The 27219-nt window shown below is 43.4% G+C and overlaps 1 protein-coding gene across 1 annotated transcript in view; it reads right to left on the bottom strand.

Moving 5' to 3' along the window:
- CFDP1 (craniofacial development protein 1) overlaps nucleotides 1-3588 on the bottom strand; it is a 93345-nt gene extending 89757 nt beyond the window's left edge. Inside the window, exons 1-2 of the mRNA XM_077288182.1 lie at nucleotides 3364-3588; nucleotides 539-674 (exon numbers count right to left, since the gene is read on the bottom strand). Coding sequence (XP_077144297.1) covers nucleotides 539-674; nucleotides 3364-3424 — 197 coding nt within the window. The 5' untranslated portion in view covers nucleotides 3425-3588. The remainder of the gene's footprint in view (nucleotides 1-538; nucleotides 675-3363) is intronic.
- Between the last annotated feature and the right edge of the window lie 23631 nt (nucleotides 3589-27219).

Raw genomic sequence — 27219 nt, 5'->3', positions numbered from 1 at the left:
TATCGGTGGCAGGAAGTGCTCACTTGCGAAGCTGCTCGATCTTCTGATAGTGGCCGCTGCGGGATACAACACATCCACCTCAATTGATTTAAAAAAAATATAATCACTAATAACCTACATTTATAATCCCCTGTCGCTGCTGTTTACAGGATTCCTGGTCCCCCCCCCCCCCCCCCTACTTCCGGCTGCAGCGCTGATAGCCTGACACAAGGGCATGTGACTACACCAGCCAATCACTGGCTGAGGCCAGTCACCACTGTGACCAGTGATTGGCTGAGCAGTCATTTCCTGTGTTTCAAAACGGATCAAGCAATAAAAAGTAGTGGATAACCCAGAAAGCAGTAGTGAGCACTCGCAAAATTATTTTATCTCTTTTTGAAAACATTTTAAGAAAATGCCCCCTTTAAGCTGCACATACGAGGAGTTACTGCCTGCTGCTACACCGGTCTCAGAAATACCACCCATCCTAAGAACAAGAATGCTACAAGCTTCCATTAGGGTATCCTGGGGTACACAACAGGGCTGCCGGCTCTCTTACCTTGCCAAAATGGAATTCTTACTCTTCTTTTTCTCCTTATTTTTGTGTGACGCTTTTTCCTTTCCACTTTCTTGCCCTTCATCATCATCATCTTCCTTCACCAATTCATTCACGTCATCTTCACTGTATTCTCCTCCTACAACAAAAAAACCCAAAACCTTGTGTATCGCATTATTCACCTGTACAAGTAAAGCTTTACTCGCGTGGTCATAATGGCCGCTACTTAACATATAGGCCAGGGAAAGCGGAAGACCCAACAGTGGATGCATGGACGGCCATGACATTACTAAGTTACAGTGCAACCAGGGCTGTGGAGTCGGAGTCATGGAGTCCATTTTGGTTGAGTCGGTGTCATGGAAATTGAGGAGTCGGAGGTTCAGCTTACCTACTCCACAGCCCTGCCAGGAGTCGGAGCCCATTTTGGTGGAGTCAGTGTCATGGAAATTGAGGAGTCGGAGGTTCAGCTTACCTACTCCACAGCCCTGCCAGGAGTCAGAGCCCATTTCGGTGGAGTCGGTGTCATGGAAATTGAGGAGACGGAGGTTCAGCTTACCTACTCCACAGCCCTGCCAGGAGTCATGGAGTCAAAGCCCATTTTGGTGGAGTCGGTGTCATGGAAATTGAGGAGTCAGAGGTTCTGCTTACCGACTTGACAGCCCTGCCAGGAGTAGCGGAGTCAGAGTCCATTTTGGTGGAGTCGGTGTCATGGAAATTGAGGAGTCGGAGCATTGGCTTATCGACTCCACAGCCCTGAGTGCCTGTGCAAATATAATGTTTCCCCTTGTGGGAAAATAGTCATGGGAAGATATAAGAAATTCTAGCATTGTTGGCCAAGTCTGGGATTTTGGACAGAAAACTATTTCTAGAACAAAAGTGGGCTATAAAATGATTCATTCCTTGAAGCACTGTGCAGAGATCTACATTAGACACTGTTCACATTGTCCGGTGCCCATTGCAGGTTCCTCTCCGGGGAGGAAATAGCGGGGGTGCCCATAGGTTGCTATGGTGGTGGCCTCCATTCAGGTACTCTCATGAAGCCCAGCTGGATGGACATTCCTACTATGCACTGTAGTACTGTAGATTTGCAGCATTTAGTAAAATAGATCAATCACAGGTCCAAGTCCTAAGTGGACTATAAAAAGAGACGAAAAGTGATAGCTCTTAAAAATATAAAAAAGTATATCTGGCATTGCAATGTCCGATCAACCAAAACATAAAATAAATCTGCACAGTAAATGGTGCAAAGACTAAAAAAAAAGAAATAACACCTCTGAATTTAGAATTTTTAGTCACTGCTCCTCTCTCCAAAAGTGTAAAGTATTGTTATAAAAAAAAAAAAAAAAAGACAACCCATCAAAGATTCATAGACAAATAAAATAAAAAAAAATTATAAGTCTCAAAAAAATGGTGATAGATCTACCTGCCTGTTGAATCTGGCGCCGGCTCAGAGCAGTCACCCACCGCTCCTGCCGGCGATTCAGCTGCTCGATGTCAACAGTGCGCCACTTCCTCTTCCCGGTTGCTCTGTGGACAGTGCGTGACTGCCGGCATCAGGCTGATTGACAGAAAGAGCTGCTCTGCTGACATGAAATCCTCTGTGTATCAGAAATTGACACCGGGCACAACAGGCGGGTCGTTAGTAATGACCTGCCTGTTAGATTTTAGGCCCATAGTAAAAATTAAATAGTCCTGGATAATCTCATTAAATGCCTTGTAAACGTCCCTGAACTCTGACACTTCTCTAATATACGCAAAGTCATTTGAGATATTAACATGTATTGCTTTTGGAGCGCAGTATGTGACATCTGCTCTCAGTCTGGGTATTACTTTGGAGGGGTCGTGCACTTTCACCCCTCTCATAGCCGCTGCCAATTACAGCTTAGGGTGCTTTCACACTAGCGTCGTATGACGCAATGCGTCGTTTGGGAGAAAAAACACATCCTGCAAAATTGCCTGCAGGATGTGTTTTTTCTCCATACACTTGCATTAGCGACGGATTCCAACACGTTCCATCTGTCGTGCGACGGATGCGTCGTGTTGTGGCGCACCGTAGGCACAAAAAAAAGTTACATGTAACATTTTTTTGTGCGTCGTGTCCGCCCCCTCCTCCTCGGACATCACAATAGGGCAGCGGATGCGTTGAAAAACTGCTTCCGCTGCCCACGTTGTGGTTTTTTTTCACAGTATGCGTCGGCACGTCGCATTGCGACGTGCATTGTATGACGCTAGTGTGAAAGTAGCCTTAGTGGTGTGTGAGCTGCCTAGCTGTGTGAGCAGCATCTGTGAGGGAAAGGTGCAGGCCCCTCCAGAGAAGATCCATCCAGTTGGTCTACAAGCAGAGATTTCACATACCGTGTAACAGATATGAATAGCTCTGTAATGGAGAGGCTGAGCACAAAACGAAGGAGAGTGGTAGGATCAGGGGGCTCAGAGAATTTTACAAGGTATTTGCCTTCATTTATTTTGAACAAGTGACAGGTCCTCCTTAAAGGCATACATTGTGACCTAGAGGGAGGCGCAAAAGATTGTCAAGCACAGGGGCCCCTTTAGACGGGCTCATCATGATTGGCGTCAGATGTGATGAGCTGCTTACAAATCGCTGTTCTCGGCAGCACATCGCTCCATGGAAATAGGGGATGTGCTGCAGAGAACAGGATATTCAATGTGCACAGGACAATTATATTAATTCCGGTGGTCCCTCTCATTGGAGAATATGGCGGGGCTGGGATATGCAAACACAGGACCCCACTGTACTGATGGGCTGGCGGGAGGATGGTCCTCAGCAGGCACAGCCAGCCAACAGGACCCCACTGTACTGCGCCTACCTGAGGGGACGTAGTCTTCATCCTCAGAGGAGTCGTAGTCCTCGGAGTCGCAGTCAGACATCACCGTTTCTCGGCCTCAGCACCACACACCGGGTCACCACTCTGAACTGCGGTAACCTCACGACATTACCGCACTGCGCATGACCGGTAACCCAGCTGGCTCTGCTGAGAATGCGCCGTGAGACGCTCACAGCCCACGTTCCAGTTGATCGGCGACTCCCCTCTAGCGCATGCGTGATTGAGCAAATTATGTCCTTATGCTGTAACCCAGGAGCTGCATCACTGTGAGCCTGTAGCGCACTCTAGCGAGCTAAAGTGGTTTTCACATAGAAACGAATTGGAGGTTTTGAAGCAGTTTTGGGGATGTGTACAAGCCTAGGCGTCTATTAGACGCTGAGTTTTCCTAGGAAAAAGCCGCTTCAGAAGAACGCCAGGGGTCGTTTCCCTGTCGTAGCTTTGTCAGCTGCTTCACTCACGCTCTTGCGATGGCACACAACTTCCCAGCAGAAGCCGCCAGAAACATATGTAGACACTGAAGCCGTAAGTGAAGCAAGACGGAATACGTGTGCACATCAATGTGGTTTTGCCATTGCTGTGTGTTATATTTTATCAGACTTGTCTGCGACACTTTTTCAGGATTCCGGACGGAATCGGCCTAAGGCTGGGGTCACACTTGTGAAACTCCCGGGACTCCCGCCAGCACATAGAAATCCATGCAGCCGCACGCTCCATCCCCAGTGGCAGCTGCAATGCCAGAGAGACTCGCGCAAGTTTTATGTTACACACTCGCAAGTGTGACCCCGGCTTAAAACAGACATTGCGTTTGCTCCTTCCTGATTTCCTATTCTATTGCATGTTTGTCACACACACGGGACAGGTTTGCGGTCATATGGGCGGGGTTTTCGGGTGTTTGATTCACCCTTTCCTTACCCGCTGGCTGCATGCTGGCCGCAATATTGAATTGAAGTTCATGCTGTGTCCTCCGTAGTACACGCCTGCGCAAGGCAATCTTGCCTTGCGCACGCGCAGTATGCTTTGCCCAACTGCGGGCAAAGCCGAAAAGCATTAGTGCGCATGCGCCGGCGCACTATGTCCTAGAAGTATTTTGCTGTGTTCCCGGACATAGTGCGCCGGCGCATGCGCACTAATGCTTTTCGGCTTTGCCCGCAGTTGGGCAAAGCATACTGCGCATGCGCAAGGCAAGATTGCCTTGCGCAGGCGTGTACTACAGAGGACACAGCATGAACTTAAATCCAATATTGCGGCCAGCATGCAGCCAGCGGGTAAGGAAAGGGTGAATCAAACACCCGAAAACCCCACCCATATGACCGCAAACCTGTCCCGCCAAATTCAGGTGACAGGTTCCCTTTAAATGTTTCAGGTCACAAACCAAATTTAACTATTAGATAACACAAGTAACCACAAAATGCAGTTTATAAATGAAGGTCTTTATTATTAAGGGAAAAAGAAATCCAAACCTACAGGGTCCTGTGTGAAAAACTGATTGCCCATAAATCTAATAACTGGTTGGGCCACCCTTAGCAGCAACAACTGCGATCAAGCGTTTGCAATAACTGGCAATGAGTTTTTTACAATGTTCTGGAGCAATTGTGGCCCACTCATCTTTGCAGAATTGTTGTAATTCAGCCACATAGGAGGGTGTCCGAGCATGAACCACCTTTTTAAGGTCATGTCACAGCATCTCAATCAGATTAAGGTCAGGACTTTGACTAGGCCACTCCAAAGTCTTAATTTTGTTTTTTTTTAAGCCAGTCAGAGGTGGACTTGCTGGTGCGTTTTTTGGATCATTGTCCTGCTGCATTATTCACGTGCGCTTCAGCTTGAGCTCACGATCAGATGGCCAGACATTCTCCTTCAGGATTTTTTGGTAAACAGCAGAACACATGCTTCCATTTACCACAGCAAGTTTCCAGGTCCTGAAGCAGCAAAACAGCCCCAGATCATCACACTACCACCACTATATTTTACTGTTGGCATGATATTCCTTTTCTGAAATGCAGTGTTACTTCTACACCAGATGTAATGGAATATACACCTTCCAAAAAGTTCAACTTTTGTTTTGTCAGTCCACAGAGTATTTTCCCAAAAGTCTTGGGGATCATCAAGATGTTTTCTGGCAAAACTGAGATAACCCTTTATGTTTTTATTTCTCAGCAGTGGTTTTCGTCTTGGAACTCTGCCATGCAGGCCATTTTTGCCCAGTCTCTTTCTTATTGTGCAGTCATGAACACTGACCTAAACTGAGGCAAGTGATGCCTGCAGTTCTTTGGATGTTGTTGTGGGGTCTTTTGTGACCTCTTGGATGAGTCGCCGCAGCGCTCTTGGGGTAATTTTGGTCAGCCGGCCACTCCTGGGAAGGTTCAGCATTGTTCGCCATTTGTGGGTAATTGCTCTCACTGTGATTCTCTGGAGTCACAAAAAAAGCTATGAGGTGAGGTCTAAATTGAGCAAAATCCAAAAACAGAAAAAGACCCCTTAAAACATAACTTTTATTAAAAAGTTTTCTAAAAGTATCGCCTGATAGGTACAGTACATAAATCAAACAAACAACCAGATTGATACAATGCATCCACTGACAAAAAAAGAAAAAAATGGAAAAAGTGGGGCAGTAGGGAAGCCGCCACGGAAGCTCAGGAGAAAAAAAACAAACACATAATATGTGGGCTACTAGGCTTTAGAAATCCCTATTGATGGAATGTAGAGAACAATCAAGCCAGGACTCAGTGAGCAATAATGTTGACTTACACAATAACCAGGTCTCAAACCTTTCAAAATATAAACTTACGGAGTTGGAGAGGTTTCTAATATGTAGGGGTTTCACATTTGTCCCCACAACAAGATTCGACCCATTTCTATGGATCAAGGATCTGGACCTTTTCACCAGGAAACTCTAATGGAACAAGGTTCTTCCAAAAGAATGACCTGGCTAAATGCCAACAACTGGGGATCTCCCGAGATGAGTTACCTGACCTTAGATTGCTCACTGAATTGTCAGAAGAGGGAAACAGAGCCATCAGTACGGGTCCTTTCATGGATTTAAAAATTAAAAGCACACGTATACCCCCAAACAGTGATTTTGGAAGCATCGAGATTTTCCAGAAATTGGTCACTGAAGAGATCAATAACATTATCCGCAAATATGATACCACTCGTCCCAACTTGTCTTTTTCTAAAAGGAAAGCCCTTGATGTTTGAGTAACAACAATTCCATCGTTATTAAGCCATCTGATAATGGACAGTGGAAAATATGTGGAAGTGTGTCTAACATTATTATCAGACAAATCCACATGTCTGTTTTTTTTTTTTTGCTGTTGTTTTTTTTTTTTTTTTTAATACTTTGTATTTATTTTTAATTAACGTTTGTGTGGTGCAATCCCCATTAGGAAATGTGCTCCACTATTGTTAATGCCATCCAGTGCACATCTTGCCACATGTATGCAGTCCTTGATCAGCCGGTCGAGGGTGCATACTGCTGTGCGAGATGTGAGCACATTGTGCATTTGGAAGCCCAGATTCTGGATCTAAATGTGCAGCTGGCAACACTGAGATCCATAGACAATATGGAGAGGAGTCTTCTGCTCACTGAGCAGACGCTCAATGGGATAGATGAGGGGGGGATAGTAGGATGGAGCTGCAGGACAGTGAGGCAGTTAGCTGGGTGACAGATAGAAGGCGGGGTAGAGGGAAGAGTGCCAGGGAGGCTAGTCCTGATCTGGCACACCCCAATAAGTTTGCTAAGTTGGCAGATGAGGGGGGTGCCAGTACAGGGGTAGCACTGCTGCAGCCAGGCATGTCCTCTGAAAGCCGGAGGAGTGACTGCTCCAGTAAGGAGGGAAATAGGAGAGCAGGGCAGGCCAGACAGGTGCTGGTAGTGGGGGACTCAATTATCAGGGGAACAGATAGGGCAATCTGTCACAATGACAGGGATCGTCGGACGGTGTGCTGCCTACCTGGCGCTCGAGTCCGACACATCGCTGATCGGGTTGACAGGTTATTGGGAGGGGCTGGTGAGGACCCAGCGGTCATGGTGCACATTGGCACAAATGACAAAGTTAGAGGTAGGTGGAAGGTCCTTAAAGATGATTTCAGGGAATTAGGCTGCAAGCTAAAAGCAAGGACCTCCAACGTGGTATTTTCCGAAATACTGCCTGTACCACGTGCCACGCCAGAGAGGCAACGGGAGATTAGGGAGGTTAATAAGTGGCTCAAGAATTGGTGTAGGAAGGAGGGGTTTGGGTTCCTGCAGAACTGGGCCGACTTCTCAGTTGGCTACAGGCTCTATGCTAGGGACGGGCTGCACCTCAATGGGGAAGGTGCAGCTGTGCTGGGGGAGAAAATGGCTAGAAGGTTGGAGGAGTGTTTAAACTAGGGATTGGGGGGAGGGTATTTATTTTATAGGAGGGGAAGATAGTGCAGATAGAGACCTGGGCACAAATAAGGAAGGTGGCGGTGGCATGGGGGGTGGGGTTAGAACAGTTAGTAATTTAAGAAAGAATAGAGGTACAGAGAGGAACATCAAGTGCATGTATACTAATGCCAGAAGCCTCGCCAACAAAATGGACGAATTAGAATTAATGTTGTTGGAGCATAACTATGACATGGTGGGGATATCTGAAACATGGCTGGATGAGAGCCATGACTGGGCTGTTAACTTGGAGGGCTATAGCCTTTTCAGAAATGACCGTACAGATAAGCGAGGGGGTGGGGTGTGTCTGTATGTAAAATCGACCTTAAAACCCATCCTGCGTGATAATATAGGTGAATCTAATGAAAATGTAGAGTCCCTGTGGGTGGAGATAAGGGGAGGGGGAAAAAATAATAAATTACTGATAGGGGTTTGTTATAAATCTCCAAAAATAATGGAAGCAATGGAGAATATCCTCTTAAAGCAAATAGATGAAGCTGCGACTCAAGGAGAAGTCATTATTATGGGGGACTTCAACTACCCTGAAATAGATTGGGGAACAGAAACCTGCAGTTCCAGTAGAGGTAATCGGTTTTTGACAACTATGAGAGACAATTACCTTTCACAACTGGTTCAGGACCCAACAAGGAGGGGGGCACTGCTAGACCTAATATTAACCAACAGGCCAGACCGCATATCAAATATAAGGGTTGGGGGTCACTTGGGGAATAGTGATCACAAAATAATAAGTTTTCATGTCTCCTTTAATAAGATGTGTAGTAGAGGGGTGACAAGGACACTAAACTTCAGGAGGGCAAATTTCCAACGGATGAGAGAGGATCTTGGTGCAATTAACTGGGACAATATCCTGAGGCATAAAAATACACAAAGAAAATGGGAGACGTTTATTAGCATCATGGATAGGACATGTGCACAGTATATACCGTATGGGAATAAACATACTAGAAATAGGAGGAAACCTATATGGCTAAATAGAGCTGTAAGGGGCGCAGTAAGGGACAAAAAGAAAGCATTTAGAGAATTGAAGGAAGTAGGTAGTGAGGAGGCATTTAATAAATACAGAAAATTAAATAAATTCTGTAAAAAGCAAATCAAGGCAGCAAAGATTGAGACAGAGAGACTCATTGCCAGAGAGAGCAAAAATAATCCCAAAATATTCTTTAACTACATAAATAGTAAGAAACTAAAAAATGATAGTGTTGGCCCCCTTAAAAATAGTCTGGGTGAAATGGTGGATGAGGATGAGGAAAAAGCCAATATGCTAAATGACTTTTTTTCATCAGTATTTACAAAAGAAAATCCCATGGCAGCCAATATGACTAGTGATAAAAATTCCCAATTAAAGGTTACCTGCTTAACCCAGCAGGAAGTACGGCGGCATCTAAAAATCACTAAAATTGACAAATCTCCGGGCCCGGATGGGATACACCCCCGAGTACTGCAGGAATTAAGTACAGTCATTGATAGACCATTATTTTTAATCTTTAAAGAGTCCATAATAACAGGGTCTGTACCACAGGACTGGCGTATAGCAAATGTGGTGCCAATATTCAAAAAGGGGAAAAAAACTGAACTCGGTAATTATAGGCCAGTAAGCTTAACCTCTACTGTGGGTAAAATCCTGGAGGGCATTCTAAGGGATGCTATACTGGAGTATCTGAAGAGGAATAACCTCATGACCCAGTATCAGCATGGGTTTACTAGGGACCGTTCATGTCAGACTAATTTGATCAGCTTCTATGAAGAGGTAAGTTCCGGACTGGACCAAGGGAGCCCAGTGGATGTAGTGTATATGGACTTTTCAAAAGCTTTTGATACGGTGCCACACAAAAGGTTGTTACAGAAAATGAGAATAATGGGGATAGGGGAAAATATGTGTAAGTGGATTGAGAGCTGGCTCAGGGATAGGAAACAAAGGGTGGTTATTAATGGAGCACATTCGGACTGGGTCGCGGTTAGCAGTGGGGTACCACAGGGGTCAGTATTAGGCCCTCTTCTTTTTAACATATTTATTAATGACCTTGTAGGGGGCATTCAGAGTAGAATTTCAATATTTGCAGATGACACTAAACTCTGCAGGGTAATCAATACAGAGGAGGACAATTTTATATTACAGGATGATTTATGTAAACTAGAAGCTTGGGCTGATAAATGGCAAATGAGCTTTAATGGGGATAAATGTAAGGTCATGCACTTGGGTAGAAGTAATAAGATGTATAACTATGTGCTTAATTCTAAAACTCTGGGCAAAACCGTCAATGAAAAAGACCTGGGTGTATGGGTGGATGACAAACTCATATTCAGTGGCCAGTGTCAGGCAGCTGCTACAAAGGCAAATAAAATAATGGGATGCATTAAAAGAGGAATAGATGCTCATGAGGAGAACATAATTTTACCTCTATACAAGTCACTAGTTCGACCACACTTAGAATACTGTGCACAGTTCTGGTCTCCGGTGTATAAGAAAGACGTAGCTGAACTGGAGCGGGTGCAGAGAAGAGCGACCAAGGTTATTAGAGGACTGGGGGGTCTGCAATACCAAGATAGGTTATTACATTTGGGGCTGTTTAGTTTGGAAAAACGAAGGCTAAGGGGTGATCTTATGTTAATGTATAAATATATGAGGGGACAGTACAAAGACCTTTCTGATGATCTTTTTAATCACAGACCGGTGACAGGGACAAGGGGGCATCCTCTACGTCTGGAGGAAAAAAGGTTTAAGCATAATAACAGACGCGGATTCTTTACTGTAAGAGCAGTGAGACTATGGAACTCTCTGCCGTATGATGTTGTAATGAGTGAGTCATTACTTAAATTTAAGAGGGAACTGGATACCTTCCTGGAAAAGTATAATGTTACAGGGTATATATATTAGATTCTTTGATAGGGCGTTGATCCAGGGAACTAGTCTGATTGCCGTATGTGGGGTCGGGAAGGAATTTTTTTCCCCATGGTGGAGCTTACTCTTACCACATGGGTTTTTTTTGCCTTCCCCTGGATCAACATGTTAGGGCATGTTAGGCTATGGGTTGAACTAGATGGACTTAAAGTCTTTCTTCAACCTTAATAACTATGTTACTATGTTACTATGTTACATATGAGATGTTGAGACGGGATCCAACTAAGGACTACACCTCAGAATTGACACATATCCTAACATGGGCATTGCAGGGTGAATTGATCTCCAAAAATGAATTTATTTACTTCCTAAATTTCCGATGGTGGCAACTTTCTGTGCGCTGCCCAAAATTCATATGGGAGTTAATCCCTATGATGGGACAACCGATTGTTTCCTGAATTTACTCCCTTTCCCAGAATTCCTGCATCTATATGTACAGGCTCCTGAAACCTTTTATTACGGCCCTCCCCTCATACTTAAGGGATACTACGGATTTGCTTAACAAATTGGAGGGCATATCAGACACTATCATTGCTTCCATAGATGTGGAGGCTTTATATAGCAGCTTTCAGCATGTAGACGGTTTGAATGGTGTTAAATATTTTCTTGGAAGCTGGGCTATCCATTTGGGGCCACACAATGGGTTTCCACTGGAGCTATTGGGATTCATACTTTAGCACAATTTATTATTCTTTGAAGGGAGGTTCTACCACCAGCTCAGGGGCCCTGCGATGGGGAGCCCATGTGCCTTCACCTATGCCAACTTGCTCCTGGGCTGGTGGGAGGATACGTGTGTTTTCAGGGACAAAGATGTCATCTGCTGCCCAAAGATATTGTTCTGGGACGCTATATTGACGACATCCTTGTCCTGTGGAACAGTGACCGGGAGTCATTCGTAGGGTTTATGAACCATCTCAATATTAATGACCTAGGCCTCTCGTACACCTACGAGATAGGCGGTGACCATATCGCCTTCCTGGATGTATCCATTTCCAGGACCACTGATGGTTCTCTTAGCACCTCAATATTCCAAAAACGCACAGCAACCAATAGTCTTCTCAGGTGGGAGAGTCATCACTCTTTCCCTCTGAGAAGAGGAATTCGGAAAGGGCAGTTTTTCAGACTGTGGAGAAATCGCTCATCGCTTTCGGATTATAAGATCCAATCTATGCACCTAAAAAACTGATTCAGAGATAAAGGATATCTGGCGGATATAGTAGACTCGGCTCACAATTTTGCTTTGCACACCAACAGATCTTCACTCCTCGTCCCCAAATCAAAGAATGATTTAAATCCTGTGACACGTCTAATTGGTACATATGATGACCAATCCAAAACCTGATGGAAATTCTCAAGAGACACTGAGAAATTTTGAGATCCAATCCAGATCTCTGCGAATTTATTCCCCCCAATCCATCTGTAACTTATATTAGGGGTAAATCACTAAAAGACTATGTTGTGCACAGCCACTTTGTTTCACTAAAAACAGTGAGCACGTGGGTTACCAACAGGTCATTGGGCACCTTCAGATGTGCAACCAACAGATGCTACAAAATGAGGGGATTTACCAACTGCAGAACGGCAGGTGTGCTGTATCTCTGCATGTGCACAAGTTACAAGGACTATGTTGGGAAAATGAAACGCGAACTGTGAGTGCATATTGGTGAATATCTGGGGGACAATAGGCACGGCAGGGATACACCACTGGCACGGCATGTTACCTCCACCCATGGGGGTGACGCTGGATCTAAATCCTTTCGTGTGATAGAGGTGATTCCACCAACTATCAGGCAGGGGGATTGGGATAGGAGGATTGTCCAACAGAAGACAAGATGGATCTATCTGCTCAAATCCATAAGCCCACATGGGTTAAACGAACAACTTAGCTTCAGTAGCTTCATCTAGCTTCCATTTTGGTTGTCTTTGGTTTGGAAACCCTAGTCTTGTGTATTTATACTTAGTTTACTTTTCCTGCCATTAATCATGTGAATGGTTGTTACTGTTTTCCCTCTTTCGCTTTAAGTATGTAGTATAGCCTTGTGGCTATTGTTAGTTGTAGGTCCTTAGCCTTATACACCATGTTTTTTGTACTTACCCACTTCTTGTTGTAGGGAATTCATTATCTATGTCCTTCATATACACATCTTAGTTGTGATAATGATGTTTTTATTTTTCATTATGACTTGACCACTTGACATAACATCTTTTGTTGAGTGAGATCAGTGACGTCACTTTGGAACGCATTTGCGCTTCACTATCCCACATATGTACCTCTGGCACCAGACTGCACCCCACTGGCCATCATTTAGTGCCTCCTCCATTGCGCATGTCTTCTACGCCAGAAATTTAGGCTATACACTTGGTGCGCTTTGTGTTCCACATGAGTATCAGCGCTCCTGCACAGGAAGTGATGTCACTTCTGGTATGCAAGGTTCCTAATGGAACGCATGATGCTTTCCACTACCGCTCTGACGTCTGACGCTTGGCTTACACCTCGTTCTAATGTGGAAATAGTCCCTCCATCTTCCCTTCCAAAAGCGGACAGTAGGCATTGCCTTCAGCACACACCACTGACTGTGGCCAGCAATCCCCTAGTGAACCCCAGTGCTTCTGGGTGGAAACACGTTGGGACACTGCAAGCGTTATCTACTGATGGATTGGGCTCTAGATAAACTGCAATATGCCTACCACATATTATAGATGAGTATTAAAATATCTCTAGTAAGAGGTTTGCATGCTAGCGCTGACCATGTTTATAGATGTGCCGATTGCATGTCTTCTAGTAATACTGTGATAGACTAGTCTGAGGACCACTGGAAGTCAACGCCAAAAATTCTTTATTGTTTTCATAGTGACTAGTCATATGTAACACCAACGTTTCGGCCAGAGGCATTTATCAAGGTATTTATATACAAAATAATATGACATCATGAAATCCACTCCACTATGCTGTAACATCTGGATGCTGCGTGTTTGACACGGAGGCTGTATGCAGCATCAAACACGCAGCGTTTCCTGACTGTGGAAACTTACCCTAAGTGTGTGACAGCAGCCAAACATAAAAAGCCGATATAAATCTGGTATTGCTGTAATTGCACCGACCCGAAGAATAAAGACGCCTAATTACTTATACCGCACTGGAACGGCGTAAAAAAATAAATAAAACCAATTCTTTACTGCTGTTGATTTTTTCATTCTGCCTCCCAAAGATCACAGTAAGGCTCGGAGCACATTTATCCTGCGCTCTACGCTGAGCGCTTACACCAGAGTTTCTGGGTAAATCTCTGAAATATGTGATTCAGACAAAACCAACGGCGGAAGACTCCCTATAATGAGGCAGATGGAGGCACTGTGGATGCCATAGGACCTGTGATGCGGCGGTGTCCATTTTTTTAGGATTTCATAAAAGTGTAGTTGGCCAGTTTTGTGCACTTCTGAAAAGAACACCACTGAACAGAAGCCAGACGGAGTCCAGAGCAACTCTGCTGCCTCATTATAGTAAATGGATTCATCGGGATTTCATCTGTCACGTCACTCAGAGATTTAGATGGAAATCCCAATATAAGTGCTCAGCGTAGAGTGTTGGACAAATGGGATCATAAATGTTAGGTAAAATGTTCCCTAAAAAAGCTTCAACTCAATCCACAAGCCCTCACTCAGGTCCGTCATGTGTTACCGGAAATATAGGGGGCTTCCATTTTACTGGTATCACAAAGGCTCTGGAAAATTGAAATGGCTCCTCACCCCCAAAAGAAATTCAGCAAATTCTCCGCTCCCAAATCCAAATGCCCCCCCTTCTTTCTGAGACCCAGTGTGACTAAACCATATTTAGCCCCCACATGTTTGGCATTTCTGTAGTGATAAGAGCCCACCTAATTTACAGGTGCGTGTCTCCAGAAGTATGAGCTGGGCATAGCGTACTGGTCACTACAGTGTACTGGTCACTACAATGGCAGTTTGCAATTTTCACTCAGCAACATCCCCTGCTGCCTGTTTCTGGAAAACACCCATGGAGTGAAAATCATAACTACATCTGTAGATAAATTCCCAAAGGGCTATAATTTACAAAATGGGGTCACTTGAGGGGGGATTCTGCTTTTCAAGCACTTAGGGGCTCTTTATATGGAATCCGCAAACTAGTCTAGGAACATCTGCATCCCAGAAGGCAAATAGCGCTCCGTCCTTCCTGAGTTTCTCCGTATGGCTACATAGTACTGTACAGCCACAAATCGGGTATTGCCACGTTCAGTAGAAATTGTGGGACACATTTTGTTGCCATTTTTACCCATTTTCCAATATGAAAATGTAAAACTTGGGGCTAACACACAGTCTTGGTGGCAAAAATGTAAATTATTTTTTCTTCACTGCCCAATGGTATAAAAGTATGTGATACACCTGTGGTGTCAATATAATCATTGCACCCCTAAATGAATTCATTGAGTGTTTTAGTTTTTAAAATGGGGTCACTTATGGTGGGTTCTGCAGTGTTGGCACCTCAGGAGCTTTACCAATATGATATGGCACCCTCAAACAAGTGCAGCAAAATCTGCACTGTAATATGGTGTTCCTTCCCTTCTGAGCTTTGCACTGTGCCTCAAAAGTAGTTTTCGACCCTATATGGGCTATTAGTGAACTCAGGAGAAATTGCACAACAAATTTTGGGGTCCATTTTCTCCCGTTACCCTTGTGAAGATACAAAATTTGGAGATAAAAAAAGATTTATCTGGGAATTTATTTTTTTTTTTTTTTTGTATTTTCACGGCTCTACGTTATAAACTTCTGTGAAGCACCTGTGGGTTCAGGGTGCTCAATACACATCTAGGTAAGTTCCATAAGGGGTCTAGTTTCCAAAATGGTGTCACTTGTGGGGGGTTTCCACTGTTTAGGCACGTCAGGGGCTCTCCAAACGCGACATGGCGTCCGATCATTATTCCAACAAATTCTGCTGTGCACCCACATATGGGGTATCGGCATGCTCAGGAGAAAATGCATTTTGTTTTCACAAATAAACGCCAAAAAGTCGTATCAAATAAATTTCACCACTATCATAAAGTACAATATGTCACGAAAAAACAATGTCAGAATCAGAGGAATCCATTGAAGCGTTGGGGGACATACTAAAAAGAATGAAGAAAAGGAATAAATAAACAGAATGAACATAATAACTTATAGGTCCAAAGAGATGGATAGGTGCTATAGATTTCTTATGCATTTTGGATATGAACTGAACATGAATTACCGTATTTTTCGGACTATAAGACGCACCGGACTATAAGGCGCACCCAGGTTTTAGAGGTGGAAAATAGGGAAAAAAATATTTGAAGCAAAAAAAGTGGTAAAATATTTAATAACATACTATTATATGTGGTGTTATTATATACAGTTAGGTCCATATATATTGACTCCAAGGCTATTTCATGGACAGTTGTGGGCAATCCCTTCATTATGTCATTCTCAATTGAGCAGATAAAAGGTCTGGAGTTGATTTGAAGTGTGGTGCTTGCATTTGGAAAGTTTTGCTGTGAAGTAAACATGCGGTCAAAGGAGCTCTCCATGCAGGTGAAACAAGCCATCCTTAAGCTGCGAAAACAGAAAAAACCCATCCGAGAAATTGCTACAATATTAGGAGTGGCAAAATATACAGTTTGGTACATCCTGAGAAAGAAAGAAAGCACTGGTGAACTCATCAATGCAAAATGACCTGGGCGTCCACGGAAGACAACAGTGGTGGAGGATAGAAGAATAATCTCCATGGTGAAGAGAAACCCCTTCACAACAGCCAACCAAGTGAATAACACTCTCCAGGAGGTCGGCGTATCAATATCCAAATCTACCATAAAGAGAAGACTGCATGAAAGTAAATACAGAGGGTTCACTGCACGGTGCAAGCTACTCATAAGCATCAAGAATAAAAAGGCTAGACTGGACTTTGCTAAAAAACATCTAAAAAAGCCAGCACAGTTCTGGAAGAACATTTTTTGGACAGATGAAACCAAGATCAACCTCTACCAGAATGATGGAAAGAGAAAAGTATGGGGAAGGCGTGGTACAGCTCATGATCCGAAGCATACCACATCATCTGTAAAACACGGCGGAGGCAGTGTGATGGCTTGGGCATGCATGGCTGCCAGTGGCACTGGGTCACTAGTGTTTATTGATGATGTGACACAGGACAGAAGCAGCCGAATGAATTCTGAGGTATTCAGAGACATACTGTGTGCTCAGATCCAGCCAAATGCAGTCAAACTGATTGGTCGTCGTTTCATACTACAGATGGACAATGACCCAAAACATAAAGCCAAAGAAACCCAGGAGTTTATTAAAGCAAAGAAGTGGAATATTCCTGAATGGCCAAGTCAGTCACCTGATCTCAACCTAATTGAGCATGCATTTCACTTGTTAAAGACTAAACTTCAGACAGAAAGGCCCACAAATAAACAGCAACTGAAAACCACTGCAGTGAAGGCCTGGCAGAGCATCAAAAAGGAGGAAACACAGCGTCTGGTGATGTCCATGAGTTCAAGACTTCAGGCAGTCATTGCCAACAGAGGGTTTTCAACCAAGTACTAGAAATGAACATTTTATTTAAAGTTATTGAATCTGTCCAATTACTTTTGGTCCCTTTAAAAACAGGGTGGCACATATTAAGGAGCTGAAACTCCTAAACCCTTCATCCAATTTTAATGTGGATACCCTCAAATGAAAGCTGAAAGTCTGAACTTCAACTGCATCTGAATTGTTTTGTTTAAAATTCATTGTGGTAATGTCTATAACCAAAATAAGAAAAATGTTGTCTCTGTCCAAATATATATGGACCTAACTGTATATTAGTATGTTATTATGTTGGAAGCTGCGGGACCAGTGTGGTGTCTGTGAAGTACTATATGAAGATGCTGGAGGGTGAGTATAAGAATGGGGGCGCAGGGCTTATATTGAAAGCACCACTCCAGCACTGCAAAATAACACTGGAGTGCTGCTATAAAATCCCATGGGAGAACTATAACTCCCAGCATGTCCTGCAGATCCTAAGACATGCTGGGAGTTATAGTTCACTAAAGGAGTGGCAGAGTGCTTTATTGTGTTTTGGAAAGACTAACCTCTTAATTGTGGCAGCCAGCCACTGTGGTGAGGTAAAAGCATCCCATGACTGCACACAGAGACCTCCCTCTTATTGCCTTTCCACAGCACAGGTAATGGAAGCCAGCAGATTCTAGTGTTGGAGTCTGAAGGACCTGTGATGATGTCAAGAAGAGGGAGGGCTCTGTGCTGCCATGTGATGCTCCAGCCCGCCCACTTCTGACATCATCACAGGTCCTCCTGCACAGCACTCAGCTCCAGCCCAGGAAGGTATGCAGCGATCTCCTCTCCCCTGGCCCTTGCTGCTGCTGCCTCCTCCTCCCCCGGACACATGGATCTCCCCAGCTGCTGCAGGAATCAGCGATGAGGAATCCATGTGTGTGGCTGCTTAAGTGCAGTATTCATTTGCTGCTCCTGGCTCAGCGCTCAGCTGATACGTGGGCGGGGAGTAGCTAATGAATATTCACTGCACTTAATCATCGGGACCACATGGTTTCCCCAGCAGCTGATTGCTGGCAGTGGGGACATTTTTCTGCCTCCTGAAGTGGGATATCATTGCGATCCCACTCACTGCTGCCCCCCTCCCCACATGCTACATCCCTACCATAAGACGCACCCACACTTTCCTCCCAAATTTGGAGGAAAAAAAGTGCGCATTATGGTCAGAAAAATACGGTATACAGTTATATGAAAAAGTTTGGGCACCCCTATTAATCTTAAGCTTAAAGTTTTATAAAAATTGTTTTTTTTGCAACAGCTATTTCAGTTTCATATATCTAATAACTGTTGGACACAGTAATGTTTCTGCCTTGAAATGAGGTTTATTGTACTAACAGAAAATGTGCAATCTGCATTCAAACAAAATTTGACAGGTGCATAAGTATGGGCACCTCACCAGAAAAGTGACATTAATATTTAGTAGATCCTCCTTTTGCAAAAATAACAGCCACTAGTCGCCTTCCTGTAGCTTTTAATGAGTTCCTGGATCCTGGATGAAGGTATTTTTGACCATTCCTTTTTACAAAACAATTCCAGTTCAGTTAAGTTTGATGGTCGCCGAGCATGGCAGCTCTCTTCAAATGATCCCACAGATGATCAATGATATTCAGGTCTGGGGACTGGGATGGCCATTCCAGAACAGAGTAATTGTTCCTCTGCATGAATGCCTGAGTAGATTTGGAGCGGTGTTTTGGATCATTGTCTTGCTGAAAGATCCATCCCCTGCGTAACTTCAACTTTGTCACTGATTCATGAACATTATTGTCAAGAATCTGCTGATACTGAGAGGAATCCATGCGTCCCTCAACTTTAACAAGATTCCCGGCGCCGGCATTGGCCACACAGCCCCAAAGCATGATGGAACCTCCACCAAATTTTACTGTGGGTAGCAAGTATTTTTCTTGGAATGCTGTGTTTTTTTGCCGCCATGCATAATGCCTTTTTGTATGACCAAACAACTCAATCATGGTTTCATCAGTCCACAGGACCTTCTTCCAAAAAGAAATTGGCTTCTCCAAATGTGCTTTTGCATACCTCAGCTGACTCTGTTTGTGGCGTGCTTGCAGAAATGGCTTCTTTCGCATCACTCTCCCATACAGCTTCTCCTTGTGCAAAGTGCGTTGTATAGTTGACCGATGCACAGTGACACCATCTGCAGCAAGTTGATGCTGCAGCTCTCTGGAGGTGGTCTGAGGATTGTCCTTGACTGATCTCACCATTCTTCTCTGCCTTTCTGATTTTTTTCTTGGCCTGCCACTTCTGGCCTTAACAAGAACCGTACCTGTGTTCTTCCATTTCCTTACTGTGTTCCTCACAGTGGAAATTGACAGGTTAAATCTCTTAGACAGCTTTTTGTATCCTTCTCCTGAACAACTACATTGAACAATCTTTGTTTTCAGATCATTTGACAGTTGTTTTGAGGAGCCCATGATGCCACTCTTCAGAGGAGATTCAAACAGGAGAACAACTTGCAAGTGGTTACTTAAGTAGCTTTTCTCTTGATTGCATACACCTGGCTATGAAGTTCAAAGCTCAATGAGGTTATAAAACCAAAAAAAGTGCTTTAGTAAGTCAGTAAAAAGTAGGCAGGAGTATTTAAAAGAAGGGTGTCCATACTTATGCACCTGTCAAATTTTGTTTGAATGCAGATTGCACATTTTCTGTTAGTACAATAAACCTCATTTCAAGGCAGAAACATTACTGTGTCCAACAGTTATTAGATATATGAAATTGAAATAGCTGTTGCAAAAAAAACAATTTTTATAAAAAATTAAGCTTAAGATTAATAGGGGTGCCCAAACTTTTTCATATAACTGTATGTAGACAAATAGGAAATCAACAAAGATCCCATATAAACAGGTGTATACTATATTTCCTGTGCTTTATAGGTGGGGAATTAACATGGAGAATATGTAGATAATAGGAGAATGAACACATATCCCATATAAACAGGAGTATATTATATTCCCTGAGCCTGATAGGTGGGGAATGAACATGAAATATATGTAGATAATAGGAGAATGAACACATATCTCATATAAACAGGTGTATATTATATTCCCTGTGCCTGACAGGTGGGGTATGAACATGAAATATATGTAGAGAATAGGAGAATGAACACATATCCCATATAAACAGGTGCATGCTATATTCCCTGAGCCTGATAGGTGGGGAATGTACATGGAATATATGTAGAGAATAGGAGAATGAACACACATCCAATATAAACAGGTGTATATTATATTCCCTGTGCCTGATAGGTGGGGAATGAACATGAAATATATGTAGAGAATAGGAGAATGAACACATATCCCATATAAACAGGTGTCAAAATAATTAATATACACCGCACACTCTAGGGGTATCAAATTGCAAATGTAGTGAAATTTATTTTACAGTGTTTCAAACATAATATTCAACAGTGCAGAAGGTGACCAGAGGTTAAACTCGACGTTTCGACTCTTCCCGAGTCTTTATCAGGTGGTCGGTAGAAAAAAATCAAAATCAATGTAAATAACAACATAACAGAAAAATACAACATAACAGAAAAAATACAAAGCAACCCAGAAAAACATATTTACATATATGGCGGACAATTGAAACCAACAGCATTTTTATAATAAAAGGGTAAGATGCCTAGCAGAAAAAGTACTGTAAGGGTGGTATGCTAGATATCAAAGACCTAGATAGTAGGATATAGTAAAAAGGCCTTAAATATTGGGGTCTTAGATATATGAAGCTGATGTGAGGATGGTATACCATAAAAAGAGAGTAAGATATGGTAGGAGGCCCTGGGTACTAGGGTCTAGGGATGGTAAGCAAACATAGGTTGGGTAAGAATCAATAGTGTGACCTGTAATTGCAGATTAGATATTACCTTGGCACGTGAATACAAGAATGCTGAGGAAAGGTTTCCCCGAGGAGTATAGGCTTTCTGTGGAAAATGGAACGTATTATAAAGGCTGCAGGTCAATTGAGAGGAATAAAAACATACACTGTACAGCAGGGTACCTTATGTATGGGGTAGCAGGGGTAGGCTGATAGGCTAAACTGAGCCTTCGATTGTGGGATCTAAAAATCAATGCGTCCTGTTAGTTGTTAGTGTGCGCAATGTAATAATTCAAAGCGGCAGCGTGGTGAAGGGGTTACCTGGCGGTGTGGTGATCTGAGCGGCGCTCCTGCGCCTAGCTGTGAGTGGCACGCTGTCCCAGAGGTATGACCCCCGGTATATGTGCGCGCCGGGACCCGAGGTACTGGAAGTGCGTCACCCAGCACCAGAAGTCCCGCCGCGCTGGACACAGAGGGAACCACGCAAGCGCTTGGTCACTGGAGAGGTTGCTAAGCAATGGGTAATAAACCCAGCACTAGTGTTGAACTGCTATGGTAGCTGTAAGTGTCCTGGGCGTCTGCGCAGGTGTATGGAGTATATGGAGCTGCAGAAAGCTAGTGTTCAGACCTAGGCAGTCTGGTAAAAAAACAAGAGGACGCATGAATATAGGAATCCCCATATATTGATGAGGATAAGTGTGGCTGAGTACACCTATCAATAGGATAAACTGAAAAGAATTTTTTGCTATGGTATAATGTCGAATTGCAAATAAACGGCAAATGATAAAAAAAATAAAAATAAAAAAGTAGAACAGTACAAGATGACAATAGGATAAATGTAAAAAAATAAAAAATAAAAATAACAATAAATAATAAAATAAAGATGAAAGGCAAAAATGAAAAAATAAAAAATTGAAAAAATAATGAAAAAATAAAAAAATAATAAAAGATGGAATAATGGAAAAAATGGAAACAGGGGGGGGGGGTTGGAAAACAGGAAATAACAACGGAAAAAATGAAAAAAATGAAATAAAATAAAAATAAATATAAAAATAAAAAGTGAAAAATAAATGAATTAAAAATAAAAAATGTGAATGAAACCAAAGCAAAAAAAAGGGGGTGAAAACAAATGAACAAAAGCAAAAGCAAAACACCTAAGGGAAGGGGTAGCACTAAGAAATGAAGACGAGACTCATCGTCATGTTCATCGGGTCTAGGGTAGGGGAAGAAAAAAGAGAAAGTTAGTGAGTAGTTAAATCAACCAGTCCATCTCTCTATTAAGACCCCTAGGTGCTAGGGTGGCTAGTGTATAAATCCAGTATGTTTCTCTGGATTTGAGGAGCTTAATGTGATTACCCCCACGTCTAGGACGTGGTACATGCTCGATAACCTGGAATTTTAATTGCGCTACAGAATGTCGGGCTGAAATGAAATGATCTGGTAGAGGGAGCCACGTTTTGCCGCATCTTGTAGTAGATTTGTGGCTGGCAATTCAATCTCTTACGTGTTGGATGGTCTCCCCTACGTAGAGGACACAACATGGGCATTTAATCACGTAAATTACAAAATTAGACTCGCAGGTGTAGAAGCCACGAATGGGGAAAGATTTGCCAGTCCTTGGGTGTGTGACGTTATCGGATCTAATGATGTTGGAACATGCAGCACAATTGAGGCATGGAAACGTGCCATGACGGCGTGTGCTGAGTAGTTGCTGGATGTGTCTTAATCGTGCGCTGCCCATGTCAGCTCTTACAACTTGATCCTTGATGTTTGGGGGTCTCCGAGTGCTCATTAGTGCTGGAGTCTGGAAGGCAGGTATATTGGGATAGGCTCGACTTAGAAGTGGCCAATGTTTCCTGATTATTGAGTGAACCCTAGGCATGAAAGGGTGGTGAGTATGCACGAATGGTATTCGTTCCTCGTGGTGTTTGGGGAGCCTATTAGACTCAGGGTTGTAGGAGTGTGTCAATTCTTGTTGTAGTAGTGTGTGTGGATATCCACTGTCCTGGAATTTCTGCAACATGAGGTTAAGTCTGGTGTGACGTGTCTCTGGATCAGACACTATCCGGGTGACTCTTTTAAATTGGGAACGGGGCAGGCTATCCTTGGTGGAATTGGGATGGCAGCTTGAGTATAGTAACAGACTATTACAGTCCGTTGGTTTGGTGTAGAGATCTGTTGTTAGGAATCCCTGTTGGTCTTTCAGAACCAGGGTATCCAAGAAGGCTATTTGTGTCATACTGGAATGGATGGTGAATTGTAATTCCGAAAAAATTGAGTTAAGGTATGTAAAAAAGGTCTCCAGTATTTCTGGTGTGCCTGTCCAGATTAGAAAGATATCATCAATATAGCGATGATAATTGGTCACGTGTTGAAGGAAGAGCTCATTGTTGTAAATATATTGTTCTTCAAAATAATTCATGTAGGCGTTTGCATAGGCCGGAGCTACGTTAGAGCCCATTGCGGTCCCCTGTGCCTGCACATAGTAGGTGTCTTCATAGAGAAAAAAGTTTTCATACAGTACTACCCTCAGCAAGTCAAGACAGAGATTGATGGCATTGGAAGACATGTCCGATTTGTCCAACAAGTCCTTTGTTGCAAGAATCCCTTTGTCATGGGAGATAGACGTATATAAACTATTAACGTCTAGTGTGACTAAAAGGCTATGTGTGGGTACTTGTCAGATTTGGTTAATAATTGCGAGAAATTGGTTTGTATTTGGAAGGAAAGATCTTCTTCCTTTGGTCAAGGGTGTTATAATTTTTTCCAGAAAGACAGAGAGAGGTGAGAAGATGGAGTCTGTGGAGGCCACAATCGGCCTCCCTGGGGGATTATTGAGGGACTTATGAATTTTGGGTAAGATGTAAAAGACCGGAGTGACCAAGTGAAGGTTTTTGAGAAAGGTTGCTGTTTTTGAATCTATTGTCCTGTTATCCAGGTATGCCGTGGTGAGATCCTGTATTATTTGTGAAATTCTGGGGGTGGGGTCCCTAGATATGATCTTATAGGTGTCCGTATCTGACAATTGTCGGAGGACTTCATTGTGGTATTGACACCGATCCATCACGACAATGGCGCCCCCTTTGTCGGACGGTTTAATAATTATCCTTTTGTTGGATCGTAAGGACGTGAGTGCTTGTTTCTCATCAAGGGTGAGATTGGTATGTGTAGGGAAAAGCCTAATTTCTGTTGATGTGTGAGGGATTTGATGTCACGATCAACAAAAGAAATGAAAGTTTCTGTTGCGTGGTAGGAAAGTGGAGGTGAAAAAGTACTAGTATTCCGTAAATTTAAAGCAGAGATAGATAATTCAGATACAGTGTCCGTAGTGGTGGAACTGCCAGGTCTGGCGGAGGCTCCTGAGCCAAAGTGAGTTTTAAGTCTGATGGTTCTATAGAACCGATGTAAGTCTTTTTCCATCTGGAATGAGTCCCATCTTGGGGTAGGGCAAAAAGATAATCCTTTTTGCAGTACTGACAGTTCGGCAGGGGATAGGGAGTAGCTGGAAATGTTCATCACCAGGTTCGATGGCTTACCTGGCTGTGCGTCACCATTCTTTCTCCGCGCCCTTCGGATTGGTCTCCTTGATGGTATCCTCCCCTGCGTCCTTTCGCTAAAAAAAGGCGGCCTGGTTGAGCCTGCAGATGAATCGCTGCCAGAGCTGTGTGAGTCGAACCTTCTTTGCGTGGGGCGTCATCGCCAGGGTGTGTATGTGGTAGAATCGCTCCATCTATAGACTCGATTGTTGAGATAGTCCTCGTTATCCCTTTGGAACTTCTGTCTTTTACGGTCTTGGAGGTTTTATTCATGCTCGGCGATAATTCTGTCCGTTTTCTCTTTAAGGGTAGTCCATTCGGTAGGAGAGAGGGTGGCAGTTAGTTGTGTCTCAATGGCCTGGATGTTCTTTTTAGTGTCAGAGATTTCCTTCTGGAGGTACTCCACAGTAAGAATAATAATGTCTAATGAGCACTGTTGCAAAACTCCTGGTTATCTGCAAATAGGGTGGGTCGTAAGTGACTCCTTAAGCCCCTAGGAATTTTGCTTTGGCGGTGGTACTCGGCCAAAAGTGGTACAGTGTAGGTCATACGAAACCAGTTTGCGTTTGGTTTTCTCGTAATCCCTAGTTCTCAAGTCAGCTACCGGTATCTTAAGGAATTCGGTGGACCTTGTGACTTGGGATAATATGCTGGAGCTGGTGGCTAAATCATAGGCAAAAGTGTCAGTTGACATTTGGGTATCCTGTGCAGCAACCAAGATAATGAATTAGTTAAAGGAGAATTGGTGTGCACTAGGATTTTTTAGATGGCGAGGTGCTGGTGTAAATGGACTAAGAAAGTCCGTAGCAATCAAAATAATTAATATACACCGCACACTCTAGGGGTATCAAATTGCAAATGTAGTGAAATTTATTTTACAGTGCTTCAAACATAATATTCAACAGTGCAGAAGGTGACCAGAGGTTAAACTCGACGTTTCGACTCTTCCCGAATCTTTATCAAGTGGTCGGTAGAAAAAATCAAAATCAATGTAAATAACAACATAACAGAAAAATACAACATAACAGAAAAAATACAAAACAACCCAGAAAAACATATTTACATATATGGCGGACAATTGAAACCAACAGCATTTTTCTAATAAAAGGGTAAGGTTCCTAGCAGAAAAAGTACTGTAAGGGTGGTATGCTAGATATTAAAGACCTAGATAGTAGGATATAGTAAAAAGGCCCCAAATATTGGGGTCTTAGATATATGAAGCTGATGTGAGGATGGTATACCATAAAAAGAGAGTAAGATATGGTAGGAGGCCCTGGGTACTAGGGTCTAGGGATGGTAAGCAAACATAGGTTGGGTAAGAATCAATAGTGTGACCTGTAATTGCAGATTAGATATTACCTTGGCACGTGAACACAAGAATGCTGAGGAAAGGTCTCCCCAAGGAGTATAGGCTTTCTGTGGAAAATGGAACGTATTATAAAGGCTGCAGGTCAATTGAGAGGAATAAAAACATACACTGTACAGCAGGGTACCTTATGTATGGGGTAGCAGGGGTAGGCTGATAGGCTAAACTGAGCTTTCGATAGTGGGATCTAAAAATCAATGCGTCCTGTTAGTTGTTAGTGTGCGCAATGTAATGGTTCAAAGCGGCAGCGTGGTGAAGGGGTTACCTGCCGGTGTGGTGATCTGAGCGGTGCTCCTGCGCCTAGCTGTGAGTGGCACGCTGTCCCAGAGGTATGACCCCCGGTATATGTGCGCGCCGGGACCCGAGGTACCAGAAGTGCGTCTCCCTGCATCGGAAGTCCCGCCGCGCTGGACACAGAGGGAACCACGCAAGCTCTTGGTCACTGGAGATGTTGCTAAGCAATGGGTAATAAACCCAGCACTATTTTCACTATTCATTATTTTTTCATTTTTTTATTTTTTAATTTTTGCCCTTCATCTTTATTTTATTATTTATTGTTATTTTTATTTTTTTACATTTTTCCTATTGTCATCTTGTACTGTTCTACTTTTTTATTTTTATTTTTTTATCATTTGCCGTTTATTTGCAATTCGACATTATACCATAGCAAAAAATTATTTTCAGTTTATCCTATTGATAGGTGTACTCAGCCACACTTATCCTCATCAATATATGGGGATTCCTATATTCATGCGTCCTCTTATTTTTATACCAGACTGCCTAGGTCTGAACACTAGCTTTCCGCAGCTCCATATACTCCATACACCTGCGCAGACGCCCAGGACACTTACAGCTACCATAGCAGTTCAACACAAGTGCTGGGTTTATTACCCATTGCTTAGCAACCTCTCCAGTGACCAAGCGCTTGCGCGGTTCCCTCTGTGTCCAGCGTGGCGGGACTTCCGGTGCCGGGTGACGCACTTCCGGTACTTTGGGTCCCGGCGCGCACATATACAGGGGGTCATACCTCTGGGACAGCATGCCACTCAAAGCTAGGCGCAGGAGCGCCGCTCAGATCACCACACCGCCAGGTAACCCCTTCACCACGCTGCCGCTTTGAACCATTACATTGCGCACACTAACAACTAACAGGACGCATTGATTTTTAGATCCCACTATCGAAGGCTCAGTTTAGCCTATCAGC

This window comes from Ranitomeya variabilis, chromosome 2 (assembly GCF_051348905.1).
Source record: "Ranitomeya variabilis isolate aRanVar5 chromosome 2, aRanVar5.hap1, whole genome shotgun sequence".
In the NCBI taxonomy this organism is placed as follows: Eukaryota; Metazoa; Chordata; class Amphibia; order Anura; family Dendrobatidae; genus Ranitomeya; species Ranitomeya variabilis.
This window is presented reverse-complemented; position numbering and strand designations above follow the sequence as displayed.